Here is a 15,459-nt window from a genome sequence, read left to right as displayed (position 1 = left end):
CCGAGTCGAGAGGCCCGGGACGCAGCTCTGGGCCTGGGGCTGGGTCTGCAGCCCCGGGAGGAGTCGGGGCCAGAGCAGGGGAGCAGCTGTGTTCCAGTGTCCGGGGAGTGAGCTCTGGGGCGCGGCCGGGTCGGGGCAGAGCAGGTGGGGGAGAGAGCTGCCCGGCGGTTGGTGTCGGGACCAGTTTTGACGGCCGGCTCGTGTGTCCCAAGGTCTGACCACTGATGGGTCGGTCAGCTCACTGCTTTTCTACCGTCTTTCGTGGCAGCTTTATCGGCCTTTGTGCCCAAAGCGCCGCTCGGGGAGAGTCTGCTCCGAGGTGGAAGGAAACACAAAGGGTCGAACGGTCTCGCGTGAAGGAGCTGGCCGTCCACAAGGAGACAGAAGCGAAGTCCCCGCGGGTCGCCCCGTGGCGTTTGGCCTTGCACTGGCCAGTCGGGCCTAGGGGGTGGCCCCCGGGCCGCTGTCTTCCTGGGGCAGGGTCCCTGGGGCAGGGACTTGGCGGTGTCCTGCCAGGCGTGGCATTCCACGTGCCTGATGTGACGTCATGACTCCAGTCCGTGGTGCTCAGGAAGCCCGGAGTTGAGAAGACGGCAGTGTGGGGTCCGCACGGTGAGGGAGGACATGCCGGACGGGGGGAGGGGAGGAGGCGTTCCGGTTCCGCTCTGCCACTTTGGGGCTGTGCTACTCGTCGTTAACCTCTTAAAAGCTCTTCTTCCTCAGACGTGAGCTGGGAATTGTGACTAGCGCTTCACAGATGTACCCGTGTGCGTATAGGTATATATGTACGTGTAGATGTGTGTGTGTGTGTGTGTGTACACACGCATACACACACCAGGTACCAGTTGAAGTACTTGCAGGTCCATTTTAACTCAATCCTCAGCAGTACTGGTATGAGATCGTTGTTATTATAATCCCCATTTTTACAACCGAGGCACCAGAGAGGTCCAGTAGTCTGCCCAGGGTCACGCAGCAAGTAAGCGGCAGAGGCAGGTTTTGCGCACGGTCCGGCCCCAGGCCCCTGGCTCTTCACCACGGCTCTCTACTGCCTCACAGCTTGCTGTCCAGGCTATGGCGGTAACTCAGGGCAAGGGTCCCGACATCGTGCCGAAACGACGTGGGGGCCCCGTAAGGGACAGCCGCTCCTGCCGCTTCGTGAGGCGGCGTTTCGGGTTGGTCCTGGGGCACGAGGAGGAGTGCCCATCCTGCTGTGTGCCCAGCCCGCCCAAGTCGGCCCCTTCCGCATGCATTCAGCACACCTCGCCGTCTCTGTCCGCACTCCAGCCGCTGTGCCAACATCTGACAGGAGAAAGGGGTCCGAGCCCGCAGATGTGGGATGATTCGGGAGTAGCCCGGCTCGCGCGCGTGACGGTGTGACTGCAGTCCGTTGGCGTTTGTCCCTCGGTCAGCCGTCGCCAGAGAGGCCTTGTGGAGTGTTCGCATCCTGCCCGGGAGGCAGGAACCCCCCAGCTGTGTGACTGCGGCACACCCTCCTGGAAGATGAGCAGGCGGGGTGACGTTCCAGAAGCCCGTGGTGTTTCTCCACAGGATCTGCGTCCTGGCAGGGCCTGCTCCCCTGGGCGGGCAGGGCCGCGTTGGCTCCCCGATACGGCGCAGGGGCCAGCCCCACTGGCAATCAAATGCTTGTGAAGATGACATTTGTGGGGATTAGGAATTTGAGTTCTCTCCATTTCCTGCCCCGGTGAATCATTCTGGGAGAAGTCATGATGTTACATATTTCATTAGAAGCGTAAATCACAAAAGAACAGTTCTTTGACCTCAGCAGTTTATAACCTGAATGAGTCACAAATAAAAAACAGCATTAAATAAAACCAAACTGTTTGAGGTGATGTGAATAAAGATAGTGCTGGCAAATAGAAAGTTCTGTTTAGGTCGAGTGATTTTTCTCCCAGAAGGCCAAGTGCTACGGAAGAAAAATGTTGCTTTTTCTAAAGCCTGACCGCGAAGGCAGCAAACATTGAGTGCCTACTGCATATGAGGCTGTGGATTTGGAGCTTGGGGATGGGATCTTCAGGCAAAGGGTATAACGGTAGGATTACTGCTATACAAGAGCATGTGCACGGCTTATGGGAGCACAGAGAGGGCGTGTCACACTCTGGGGACCACAGGGAGGGGGCCCAGAGGAGGTGACATTGAAGAAAGAGTAGAAGTTTGCAGGGAACTCAAGAAGAGAGGGCCACCGCAAACGGGTCACCACAGTGGGGTGAGACTGTGGCGACCGGAGAACTCCAGGTAACTAAGCGTGACGTGCAGGGCGGTGGGGGTAGAGGGGAGGAGGTGGCGCGGGTTCCGATACGCTTCCTCGGCAAGTGTGGGCGAGGGCCTTGGGGTCAGCGAGGGCAGAAGTGCGGAACTGCAGAGAGAGATTAAACGGGTGCCGCGCACCTCCGAAGAAAGAGGGGTTCGCACACACGTGGAAAGGAACAGCGCCGTGCCAGCGGCCGCGGGGGTCCCGGGAGTGTGCCGGCCTTTCCCCGACCCCCGTCAGAGGTCATGCCTGGCAAGGAGGTCCTAAGCGCGTAGGCTTTGCCGGAGCCGGGCTCCTCGAGGTGGCAGAACCACGGGAGGGAGTTCCACGTGGGGTGAAGAGGGTGCTGCTTGGCGAGACACAGGGTGGGGTGTTTATTAGCCACCGTTTTCCGTGGGAGAAGTCAGAGGGCCAGTGGAGTGAGGGTGAGCCTCTGGGGGCACGACGACCCTAGGGCCTTGCGTTTGGGACGCTCCAAGAATGGCGGGCACCTGAGCCGGGGTAGCGTTGCTTGGCCTCACGTTTTCAGTGTCCTCCGGGATACGGGTTTCCAGGGCTGCTCCAGGGGGCGTCTCTGGGCACTGCTTGGCAGTCCAGAGAAAATCTTGGTAGAGCCGGGACCCTGAGCTTCTCAGCGACAGCAGACCCCAACCCGAAGGAAAGATCAAGACTCCGATCAGGGACATTGGGCTTCTGGCCTTGGGAGGTGTTCTCGGGGCTGCAGTGGGGGGCAGCGTTGTACAGGTTCTGCAGTCACAAGCTCTTGGGGGACCCTTCCCCTCCAACGCAGTGACTTCCGTCTCTGTCCCTGGAGGCGGTAGGGCGGGCATTTCATCATCAGGACGAGAGGACGACTTGTCTTTTCTTGTTCCTTTTGCTAATTCTCGGTTCGCTGCTGTCTGATTTTTATTTATTTATTTTTTTAATCCTGGCTCCCTTCCTTTCTCTTTCGTTCAGAACCGGACTATCAGGTGTACCTGAATGCTTCCAAGGTCCCCGAGTGTTCCGACGACCTCACGGAGCTGGAGTGCCGGATTGTGGGCGCGAAGAACGTGGAGGCGAGCGTGCGGTTCGCGGTCTCCTGGTTCTACAGGCGGAGCCAGCGCAGTGACGACGTCGCGACCAGCGAGCTCCTCGCGGCCATGGACGGGGACTGGACGCTCGGGTACGGAGAGAGGAGCAAGCAGCGGGCCCAGGATGGGGACTTCATCTTTTCTAAAGAGCACACGGACACGTTCAGTTTCCGGATCCAAAGGACTACGGAGGAAGACAGAGGTGATTACTACTGTGTCGTGTCCGCCTGGGCCAGACAGCGTAACGACAGCTGGGCGAAGAGCAAGGACGTCGTCTCGAAACCCGTGCACATATTCTGGGCCTCAGAAGGTAGGAGCTCTAGTTTATTCCTGTCCGTGAACGGTTTTGTGCCGCTGGTTTTATCCGAAGTCCTCCCGCTGTGTTTTCAGATGCACAGCCACCTGCGGGCTTTCCTTGTGTACTAGGATGAGCAGCACATGCTCAAATGACTGCTGTTAGGACCCCTGTTAGGCGGTGATGCTGGTGAAAGCTGCATCCTGGAGGGAAGGCCTGGGCTGGGCGTCGAAGGGCATCGTCTCGTAGGTGCTCACAGTGTGCATGGGGTCAGCCTTTGACACTAGTGTTGGGCTGGGTGGTCGCAAGCCAGGCCTCCCGCAGATCTCTGGGGCTGTGTCCGTGCCCCCCCCCCCAACCCCAGACAGAGCCCTCCAGAACTCAGCGACATCTGCTTCCTGAATCTCATTTCCGGATGCCCTTTCTCTTCCTGTCATTAAACATGGCCAACCTCGCTCTCCCCTGGGGAGCACTGTCCCCCCTGAGTCCTGAGGGGTTGTGCGTCTTCTTCCAGCCCTGCTCCTACAGGTGGGCCCGGGTGGGACAGCACCCTCCCTGTCTCTCACTGCGGCCTCCGAACCGTCTCTCCTCTCCCTGAAGACGTCCAGCTCCATCCAAGCTCACGTCATCAGGTCGCACCACCTCCTCGCCTTGCCCTCGCCTGGCCCCCCTAGGCCCTCCTCCCTGAACACGCTAACTCCTGTCTCCCAGCCGCTCTCCCCCTACTCCTGCCGGCTTCACCGTCGTGTCGAATGCTGGGACCCACCTGGGCTGCACAGCGAAGTCACCCGAGGATTTAAAAAAAAATACGGAACTTTGAATCCCATGGGGACTCTGCCGTCATTGGCCTGAGGGGGGGTGTGGTCCAGGCATTGGAATTTTAAAGGCCCCGGAACCGGGTCTCCCGTGCAGCCCAGGCTGAGTGTAGGTAAGCCTTTCCTCCCCGGCCCCTAGTCATCATGCCCCCGGCCCCCATCTCTTTTTGGTTATTCGCACCCCGCGCTAGACTCTCTCTCTTCTGAGGATGGAAAGATCGCCATCCTCTCAACGCCAAGCGCCCCGTGCTCTGGACACCTGTCCTGGCTTTCTGGATTGCTCTCTCTAGTCTTCGCACGGCCCGCCTTCACCCCACCAGGGCGCACAGCCCGCTGACCCTCGCCTTGCCCTTCACTCCCACCGGGTGTTCACGTCTGTGTCATGTAGAGTGACCATTTGCCCCGGGGTCGTCCAGTCTACGGACTTCCGTGGGACATAGTCCTTGGACTTCTTCAATTTAGCTTCATTCCCTCGGTGATCGCTCACCTTGCAAATACCACCTATACACGAGTGGCTCCCAAATTCGTATTTCTACCCTGGACCTCTTTCCGGAGCTCTGAGCTCTAATCACCGCGTTGACTTCCCGGCCCCTCCGCTTGTCTGAAGGGCATCTCGCACTGCTCAGTGGAGCTTCTGGTCTTCTCCCAGCCTTCTCTGGCCCCGTCGTTCCAGTTCTTCAGACGGAAACCTTCCTCCTGATGTCCTTACGCTTCCGCGTTGCTGTAGAATCCAACCCATCCAGCCCCGTCTGGCTGTGGCCGGGCCACCGTCGTCTCCGTCCTGGGCAAGGCCGCTCGCCTCCCCACCCGCCTCCCGGCTTCTGCCCCGGCACGCGGTGGCTGGAGCAATCCTGTTAACATGTGAGCCACATCACAAACTCCTCTGCGCTCGACCCTTGAGGGCTCCCCATCTCACTCAGAGCAAGACCCAGAGACCTTTCACTGGGCACCCCATACCCACTGACCCCCACTAGTGTCTAACCTCACCCCACTCTCCCCGACACCCACTCTGCTTCAGGCTCTCTGCCCCTTCCCACAGCTCCTCACCCCGCCCCGCCCCCCGTGTGCCTCTGCCCGTGGCTCTCCACTGCCTAGAATGCTGTTTCCCAGACGGGTACAGGGCTCGACCCCTCACCTCCTCAGGTCCTTACTCAGATGATGCCTTTTCGACGAGGCCATCTCTGGCCACTAAACTTGAGACCCACTCCCCGAGTCCATGCTTTTTTTCTTCTTTCCCTGCTTCGCTTTCTCTCAAACATTTATTACCGTCTGACCATACCAGACATTTTGCTTCTTTCTTTGGTTCATCTTCCTCCACTAGCATATAAAGGGAAGGATCTCTGTATGTTTTACTGGGACGTTCCCAGTGCCTAGAATAGTAATGAGTAGATGGCCAAACTCATAGGAGAACCGAGAAAGAATGTGAGGGGCTCAGTGGAACCTCGGGACGCAGTTACTCGGGAGAGACGCTGTAGCACACATGTCCCGCTAATCGAATAGGTTTGGTGGGACAACTCTTCCCAAAAAGCCCAGCGTAAAAATGTCGTTGTATAACTAGATAGATTATAGACTTCATCATCTCATGCAAGGATAAAAAGAATGTGTTTGTGTTTGATTCGTTTATTCATTCATTCAACAAACATTTACGTACTGCCTGAGTGCCTGTCCATTGAGCTAGTGTACAAGAGGCGACTTCTAATGTGTACGTGCTTAGGGGTTATTCTTAGGGACTGAGAAGCGGGGAGTAACGGACTGAGACGTAGTTAGTGTAGCCATGAGACGCTGGCTCAAAATGTCAAAGCAGCATCTCCGCGGACATGACTAGCTCTGCAAGCAGGTGCTCCCGTCGCTGTAGTGAAAATCTGTTGCATGGTGCACTATCATGTGATTAAACAGAGAGCCCGTTTCTCTCTCGTTCTGCTCCTCCAAGCGGGCTGCTTAAGCTAAGGGTACTTTTCCTACACCCAGCAGAACCTCAGGGGAAGAGAGGCAGATGTCATCACCTGGAGCCTGTCTTGTCCGGTCCACTAAGAGCGAGCTCCCCCTCACATCCTCGGGCACCAGTAGCACTCTGGGTGAAACTTCCCCAGGACTTGAAAATCCTCGAAACCAAATTTTCACCCATCATCGATTCCCTCTTCCCTCGCGCCATGAAATCACTTCAGACGGCTCCGCGTCATGCAGTGTGGTTTTCTTGCTGAGTTTCTGGATTGTCTTAAGTGCTGTCGTGTGGCAATTTGCAAATAAATCCCTATTTCCTTGACGTTGTCCTTGCAGACGCATGCTCGTTTTAACTAATCCCGTTGGAAATTGCCTGTTTCTGGTGCTTCATTGCAGATTCCGTGCTCGTGGTGAAGGCGAGGCAGCCGAAGCCTTTCTTTGCTGCAGGAAATACATTCGAGATGACTTGCAAAGTGTCTTCCAAGAATATCAAGTCACCGCGCTACTCCGTCCTCATCACTGCCGAGAAGCCTGTCGGGGACCTCTCAAGTCCCAACGAAACCAAGTACATCATCTCGCTGGACCAGGATTCCGTGGTGAAGCTGGAGAACTGGACAGACGCCTCACGGGTGGATGGCGTCGTGTTGGAGAAAGTACAGGAGGACGAATTTCGCTACCGAATGTACCAGACTCAGGTGTCGGATGCGGGGCTGTACCGCTGCTTGGTGACAGCCTGGTCTCCGGTCAGGGGCAGCCTGTGGCGAGAAGCGGCAACCAGTCTCTCCAATCCCATTGAGATAGACTTCCAGACCTCAGGTGAGCAGGGAGCCCCGCCTGTGGGAGCGGGTCGAGCCAGACGAGGCCCCGGGGTTTCGATCCGATGGTTTCATTTATTTTCACAGCTTGACCGAGATGTGATTCGTAGGCCGTACAGTGTACCCATTTGAAGCGTGTAAGCCAGTGGCTTTCAGGGTATTCACAAAGTCGTGCGACCATCACCACAGTCAATTGTAGAACGTTTTCATTCCATTCCCGAGAAACCCCACCGCACCCCTTAGCTGACACCCTTCGCTGCCACCCCCACCACCCCTGCAACCTCCTGTTGCCCAGCGACCACAGAGCTGCTTTCTCTTTCTGTAAACTTGGCTCTTCTGGACATTGCACACTAACAGGGCATACTGTGTGGTCTTCGTGCGTGGCTTCTTCCACTTCAGTGTAATGTTCTCATGGGTCATCCGTGTTACTGCGTGTGTCAGTCCGTCATCCCTTTTTATGACTGAGTAATATTCCATTGTGTGGACACACCACGTTGTGTTTATCCATTCATCAGCCGGCGGCCATCTGGGTGTTTCTAATTCTTGACTATTTTGAGTAATGACGCTATGAACATTTCCGTACAACTTTTTTGGGTGAACGAACATACTACCTCATCATTATTATTTTGCCCCTCATTTTTTTTTTAAAGGTAAATATCTATTTCAAGATCTTTAGGGAACATGGCGGAATATGATGAAAGAGAGCAGGAACTGAGCCTCCAGAGAGGTTAAATGACTTTGAGGAAGTGGAAGTTTCAGAGCTAGGACCCAATCATATCCAGCCCTGTGGCTTTCACTCTTAGAGGTCCCTAGGACTGAGGATGATGGGCAGTATCCTCGGCTCAACTTACCAGGGCGGTATTCCCATGTAAAGACTCAGTATCCTGACCTTAAGCCTGACCTTGCTTTTGGACTGGAAAAAGATGTCCTATCAGTCAAGTCACCTCCAGTAGTGTGGATGACTCCATCTGTCAGCCTGATTTGTTAGGAATAGTGGTTAGTGGTGTTCATCTATGAGAAAATTAATTAAAACAAGGGCATTTTTGTGCTGATTCGGAATTGATTTTATCTTTGATAAGTAAAATGTTTTTATACTATAAGGCAGACGGGTCCACTTTTTTTTAAATGACACAGATGCATATTCTCAAATAGAAATATTTCTTATTCATCGGTGTAATTCGTTCATCTTCTCTGACAAATCTCTGTGTACGTGTGTGTGTTTCGACAGGTAAATGATTTAAGAGTCTTTGATCCCCAATCTTATTTAGAAGATCAAGGTAAAGGATCATCATTCATGAGTGTAATACTCAGTGTTTTCCCTAAATCCGCCCTGGGTTCCAGTTAGATATTTCTGAATGCATAAATTCATACTCACCTGTAAAACTTCAGGTATTAAATGAATTAGTAAAATGAATGTAAGATATTTGTTGATTCAAATTATTACCATTTATATGAAAGGTAAACTAGACCTTAATAAAGTTTGTTTTCTAATTAATATTATTTTATGTTGTTATAACTTTTAATAGTGAAATAGTCTTCAGGCATCTTTTAATCTCAGCCTTTAGATAAATAAAGAGTGAACATCAACTCGAACCCTTGGATTTGGAAAAAGCAGCAAAGGCACAGGTCTCTCTTATCATGTCTCTGCTAGTTTTGTATTTTAATAACAGCTTTATTGAGATGTGGTTTACATACCATAAAATTCACCTATTTTAAGCATAATATTCAGTGGATTTTAGCATGTTAATAGAGTCTTACAACCATCACCACTGTATAATTCCAGAATTTATTAATCGCTCTAAAAAGGAACTCTGCATCTGTTAGGAGTAACTCCCGTCTTCCCACCCCAGCCCCTGGCAACCACTAATCTTCTTTCCATCTCTACAGATTTGCCTCTTCTGGACATTTTATATGAATTGAATCATGTTACTTTTTTTTTTTTTTTTTTATCATTGACTAGTAGAGTTTTCCATAGAATCTAGATACAAGTTTCTTAACAGAGATATAATTTAAAAATATCTTCTCCTACTTTGTGGGTAGTCTTTTCACTTTCTTAACATCCCTTGAAGTTCCTAAGTTTTTAATTTTGATGAAGTCCAATTTATTTTTGCTTTTCGTGGCTTATGGTTTCGGTGTCATAGCTAAGAAACCATTGCTTAACCCAGTATTGTGAAGCGTTATGCCCCTGTTCTCTTACAAGAGCTTTGTAAAGTTTTAGCTCTTCTTACATTAGGGCTATGATCCATTTTGAGTTCATTTTTGTGTGTAGCATGAGGAAGGGATTCGCTTCATTCTTTTGCATGGGAATACCCAGCTGTCCTAGCACTATTTGGTAAAAGTCTGCTCTTTCCCCCGTTCACTTGCACACTTGTTAAAAGTTCTTTAACCATAAACTAAAAGTTTTTTTTCTGGACTCTCGGTTCTATCTCATTGGTCTATATTTCTGTTCCTATACCAGGACCACATTGTTTGATTACTGTAGGCTTTGTGGTAAGTTTTGAATTTAGGAAGTGCGAGCCTTCTAACTTTATTCTTTTTCAAGATTGTTTTGGCTGTTCTGGGTCCCTTGCATTTCCATGTGAATTTTAAGGATTTGCCCATTGATTTCTGGAAAAAAGACAGATTTTGATAGAGATAGTGTTGAATCCGTTGGAAAGTAGAGCCATTCGATAGTATTGTATTCCAATCCATGAACATGGGATGTCTTTCTATGTATTTGGATCTTTAATTTTTGTCAATGGTGTTTTGTAGTTTTTAGTGTACAAGTCTCTGAACTTCTTTCATTAACTTTATCCTAAGTATTTTATTCTTTTTGATGCTATTGTAAATGGAATTGCTTCTTAATTTCCTTTTCAGTTTCTTCATTAAAAGTGTATAGAAACACAACTGATTTTTATATATTGTTCTTGTATCCTTCCACCTAGCTGTACTTGTTTATTAGTTCTAATAGTTTTTTTGGTTGATCCCCTGGGATTTTTAAAATATGAGATTATGTTATTTACAAATAAAGATAGTTTTACCTCTTCCTTTTCAAACTGAATACCTTCTATTTCTTCTTTTTGCCTAATTTTCCTGGCTGGAACCTCTGGCTCAGTGTGGAATAGTCGTCGCACAAGCAGACATCCTTGTCTTGTTCCTGATCTTTGGGGAAAGGTATTCAGTCTTTCACCATTGAGTGTCGTGGTAGCTGTGGGTTTTGCATAGAGGCCGTTATTGAGTTGAGGAAGTGACCTTGCATTTCTAGTTTGTTGAGTGTTTTCATCACGGAGAGGTGTTAGGGTATTTTTAAATGCTTTTTCTATGTCTGTTAAGATTTAGGTGATTATGTGTTTTTTTTCTCTTTTATGTATCTGTTCACTATCTATAGGAATTTACTCCATCCTGTTTTACATTTCTTATTTGATGATTCTTTAAAACTGTTATGAGGAAGAGGGGAAGTGCAAAATCTTTTGTATTTCTGTGTGAGGAATGGATTTTGAATTTATTTCTCAATTCTTTAAGTCTCAGCATAACAGGAAAACAAAATTACCTTCGCTTCCAGGTTGAGTAGTCTGCCGAAGGTTTTATTTTATTCAGTCCCTGAAGTTGTCACGGCCAGGTCACAGTTGAAGAGAAGCTGCCATCAAATCCAACACCCAGCACGATGCCATAGCCCTGAATAGTCCTCTGCAAGTATTGACTTAACACCAAAGAGCCATCACTTGCCACAAAGCGGCAGTGCACCGTCAGAGACATCTAGCCAAGAGGGCCTTCCTGGTGCCCAGCTTTCTGATCCCTGGTCCCTGGTCCCTGATCCTAGGACACTTGTCTCTTGTTATGAGGGCTGCGTTTCCCAAGGGAATCTACAGAGTCATGACTTTTACCATTGGGGGGAAAACTATGGTTTAAATGGGATGACGTTAAAGGTTTTGGTCTTTTAAAAAAAATAATAGTTGTTCTCTTTAATAGAGAAATTTTTGAAAATAGAGCAGAATAGAAAGAAGGAAAAGAGAGTCAACTATAAACTGGATTTGTGGTGTTTGTCTTCCTAGAATTTTTTCTCTTGTATGTTGTTTTCATGACTTCAGACCAGGCTGTGCATGCAATTTTATGACCTACTCCCTACCCGCCCCCCCCCCCGTCCCGCACACACCCCCTTTAACACTGTAAGATAAGTATTTTCCAGGTGATAGCGAATTCTGGGTAAAGACCAGGTTAAATGACCGCCTACTAGAATTCAGTTAACCAGTACTCTGTTGATAGAGATGCAGATGGTCTGCAATGTTCACTTTCACGAAAATGCTGCTGTTAGCGGCCTCTGTTTAGGGGCTGGAATTAGAATGTGGTTCGTGTCAGTGTTTGTATTTAAAAGCTAAGGGGTCCATGTACTTACTATCTGCAGACTAGGAATCGGGGGACATCTAGTAACTAGGTGTTCACTTCTCGGCGCTGTAGTCTTGTCCTTTCTGAAGTTAACCAGACAAATCCCCTTACAAAAACAGCATTACCCCAGACATTGAGCATAAAAAAAAACAAAACAAAAACAACAAAAAAACAACATTTCTAAGCCTGGGGTAATGGCCTACATTTACAGTGAATTGTGCATTTCATTAGCAGGAACCCCCTGCTGTGTCAAGTTCACGGTGAAGGTCTTTTCCCTGGTCCTTGGCTGCACGGGGAGCCAAAGCAGAAACACACTGTTGTTCCCACAGCTTCGGCCACTAGGGGAAATGAGAACTGTGCCTCGGGACCTAGAAGGCATTTGGGGGTTTTGTTTGGAAATGTAAAGAAAGAAAAGTGAAATTTGTCCAAATCAGATAAGTCTTTCTTTGCTGGTTCAAATTAAGTAAATAAAAATAAAAATCTAAATCCGTTGTGCTGTAGCAGAGCAAACCCGGAGTGGTAAGCACCTGAGGGCACCGTGGCCGAGCGCCCAGTTAATTGAAGGACGGGACATCCAGCAGGGGGTACAGTTTCTCTGTCCTCTGTGCTTTCACCCCTTTCCCCACTTCCTGCTGCTGTTGTTTTACATTTTCTATCCCCTAGAGCAGCGGCCCCCAACCTTTTTGGCACCAGGGACCGGTGCTCCTATGAGAATCTAACGCCTGATGATCCGAGGCGCAGCTGAGGTGATGCTGGCCCTGGGGAGCGGCTGCAGATGCAGGTGGAGCTTCGCTCACTCCTCCGCTGCCCACCTCCTGCTGCGCGGCCCGGTTCCTAACAGGCCACTGACCCGAACTGGTCTGCGGCCTACGGGCGGGGGCCTCTGCCTTAGAGTTAAGTCCTTTCCTGCTGCTTTCTGGCTAGTCTGAATTCTCAGCAGAACCCACCCAGGGCTACCTGACCTCCCTCGGGTTTCCATATTCTATAACTGCCCTTCACCATTATCCCAGCAAAACACAGATCACTCGCGGACTTGGTGTTAGGAGAGCGGTCTGATGAATTCACCTCACCACTGATGCTGAAATGAAAACTGCCATTTCAATTCTCTGCCTCGTTGGGTTGCATGACCTTTTTACTCTCTCATGATCATTTCTTTTAGGTGTTTAAAAAAAAGCACTTTTTTTTTTCCTGGTCATCTGATTTGAAAGGTGGTAACACCTGTATTTTTAGCTTCTAATGGGTTTCAGAATCGGTGTCCAGGGTCATCTATCTTTGCTTCACAGGAACTCCAAGGGGAATCCCATAATATTGGTATTCTGGAAACTTCTTTAGGTTTGCTTGTTCCTAGATATTAGGCATTGGGATAAGCTAAATGTTGGGTTCTTTAGGATTAGGTCGGTTTGAGGTTAGGGTGTGCCGCCGCCTAAAAGTGAGCTGCAAAGGGGTCAAAAAACACACACAGTGTCTGGCCCGCCTCCCTGGCTCTGAAGGGCATTGGAGCCACAGATAATTCTCTTCATGTGTTCAATATTTATACTTTATGTTTTGTTACTCACATGTGTGCTCATTACCTCACGACTGAACAACGTGGAGGGAGCCCCTCTGCCTTGCAGCGACAGGATGCTGTGAGGTGTCAGCATGGTTGGGGTAGAAATACCTTCTGGCTTTTGCAAGAAGGGGAGCAGCCCTTTGGAAAATGACCTGGATAGCAAAGGAGCACCCCCAGGAAGGTGTGCGAGACCAACCCCGTCTGGGTAGATTTTTAAAGGCATGTCCATGCCACCTTGATTCCCCTGGCAGGTGGCACTGTGCCTTCAGTGCTCCCGCGATTCCTGAGGGAATCGTTGTCATCGTTGGCCCTCCAGTCTCCTTACTGGGTTTCAGCCTCATTACAGCAGGGCCTCTGTCCCCAGCACCCAAAACGACGAGGCTGCTCATTCCTCTGGGACCCAGAGCGTCCCTGATCCAGGCCTGATCCTTCTGATCTTCAAGCCACCTGGCCTGGAGATGAACCACAGGGAAGCGACCCAGACCGTACCCGGGTGGGAGGTGGTGGTGGCCTTTAAATGAGACACTGCGGTTGTCATCAGAAAAGAGGTAAAGCAAAAGGCACTATAGGAATGGTAATTCTTTCACTACAGTCGTGTTTTGGTTGTAATCGTAAAATGAAGCTCATTTGAGTGTGCCCAGGGACGTGTCTCTCTCAGGAGAAGAAAAGCGACCTTCGCACACCTGTTTTCTGAGTTTCCAGCCCAGTTCCAAGGAAAGGGATCGTCGTTTAGAGCATCAAGAATGGAATGTAAGCAAAAGCGTGGGAGAGAATTAACGGGGTGACATCACTTTCTCGCAGGTCCTATATTTAATGCCTCCGTGTATTCGGACACGCCGTCAGTCATCCGGGGAGAGCTGATCAAATTGCTGTGCATCATCACCGTCGAAGGAACAGCTCTGGACCCAGGTACCCTTCTCCATCCTTTCTCCTTCCCCGCGTGGCTTTTATAACCGCTTCTTGCATCATCCCCACTGTGTGATACCAACGTGGAAGTCAGGGACCGGATTGTCCCTTCATCCCCAAAGTGCTCAGCTCAGGACTTTGTTCTCAGTACGTGTTTAATAAATACTGGTTGAACAGATGCATCTGTCGATTAGATGATTTGGTAACACGGTCAGACATTTAATCTTGAGTTGTCAAGGAGGTCAGTGGGCCACTTCCTGGGCCGATTCAAGCTGATGTGAGACCCACCGACAGAGTCCAGTTCCTTCATTTTTATCTTTCATTCTCTTCTTTGTCATTCAGATATGGATTGAGCTCCTTCTGAAGACAGGGGCTGTTCTGAATGCTGGGAGTAGAAGAGTGGAGTAAGCATTCAGAGTCTGCCCTCATGGGGCAGTTAAGGAAGCAGACAGGAAAGAAACCGCCGTATAACATCAGATGGTGATTAACGCTGTGAAGAAATACAGAGTAGAGCAAACAAGTAGCAAGTGACCAGAGGGTGATATAGTATAGTTTCAATTCTTAGGAAAGCTTTGTAAACTTTTTCTCTGCAGAAAACGTGAGCATCGTGGGCCGTGGGTCTTATGCCTTTTCTCCTTGGCCCTCTCAGGAGCCAGTCGGTGACACTCTGACTTTTTAAAAGAACGTTAAGTGTACTTTTGTGTCTTTGTTGCTGAGCAGAACTGTGCCCACCTCTGCCTCCTCCCAAAGAGCTCACGGAGAACCCGACTCACGGTCTGGGGGCCGCACGCCTCGTCTCCACTGTAGGCCTTGACCTTGGGCGTCTTCGCATCGCCCGACGCGTCGCAAGCAGAGCCGTGGCCTCTCACGGGCCATTTTCACGCCTTGAAAAGGCCAGTGGCCCAGGGTCTGTGCCAAGACCGCCAGGTGTGTGGCCCCGGCCGGGGTGGAGGCAGGAAGCAGGTTTTCGTTCCACACTAAAGGGCGGGCTGTGCGCAAAGCGAGGGCGGCCTGTAGTGAAGCCCGTGTGAACACCGTGCGCGGGACACGGAGCAGCGTGGGTGTGGAGGAGTGGCGGCCCACGTGGCCACCGCCCAAGGTCAGGCTCCTGCTGGAACACCCGTTGAAGGTTCGGGTGGCCGCTCGTTCAGAGTTGGCAAGTAAAGGACCCAGGTGGGAAGCATATTTGGCTCTGTGGGCCACATGGTCTCCGTGACAACTATTTGCCTTTGTTGTGTGGGACAGATAAATGTAAACCAGTGGGCATGGCTGTGTCCCAGTAAAACTGTTTACAAAAACAAGAGGTGGGCTGGGTGTGGCCTGCAAGCTATGGCTTATGACCCCCCCGGACTAGGTGATTGACCAAAAGCGGCTTTCTTAGGGAACGCAAACATGGTGGAGCTTTAGTGGCAGGAAGAAGAAGAATCGACGGAA

The 15,459-nt window shown here is 50.4% G+C and overlaps 1 protein-coding gene across 3 annotated transcripts in view; it reads left to right on the top strand.

The window, feature by feature from the left end:
* The window catches only part of PTGFRN (prostaglandin F2 receptor inhibitor), a 66,844-nt gene that overhangs the window by 43,217 nt on the left and 8,168 nt on the right, over window positions 1-15,459 (top strand). For all 3 annotated transcript variants that reach the window (XM_036235032.1, XM_016124400.2, XM_036235033.1), the window contains 3 exons: window positions 3,227-3,652; window positions 6,790-7,209; window positions 13,921-14,028. In XM_036235032.1, coding sequence (XP_036090925.1) covers window positions 3,227-3,652; window positions 6,790-7,209; window positions 13,921-14,028 — 954 coding nt within the window. The remainder of the gene's footprint in view (window positions 1-3,226; window positions 3,653-6,789; window positions 7,210-13,920; window positions 14,029-15,459) is intronic.

This window comes from Rousettus aegyptiacus, unplaced genomic scaffold (assembly GCF_014176215.1).
Source record: "Rousettus aegyptiacus isolate mRouAeg1 unplaced genomic scaffold, mRouAeg1.p scaffold_m13_p_17, whole genome shotgun sequence".
Classification (NCBI taxonomy): Eukaryota; Metazoa; Chordata; class Mammalia; order Chiroptera; family Pteropodidae; genus Rousettus; species Rousettus aegyptiacus.
Note: the sequence above shows the minus strand (reverse complement) of the source record. Positions and strands in the feature narration are given on the sequence as shown.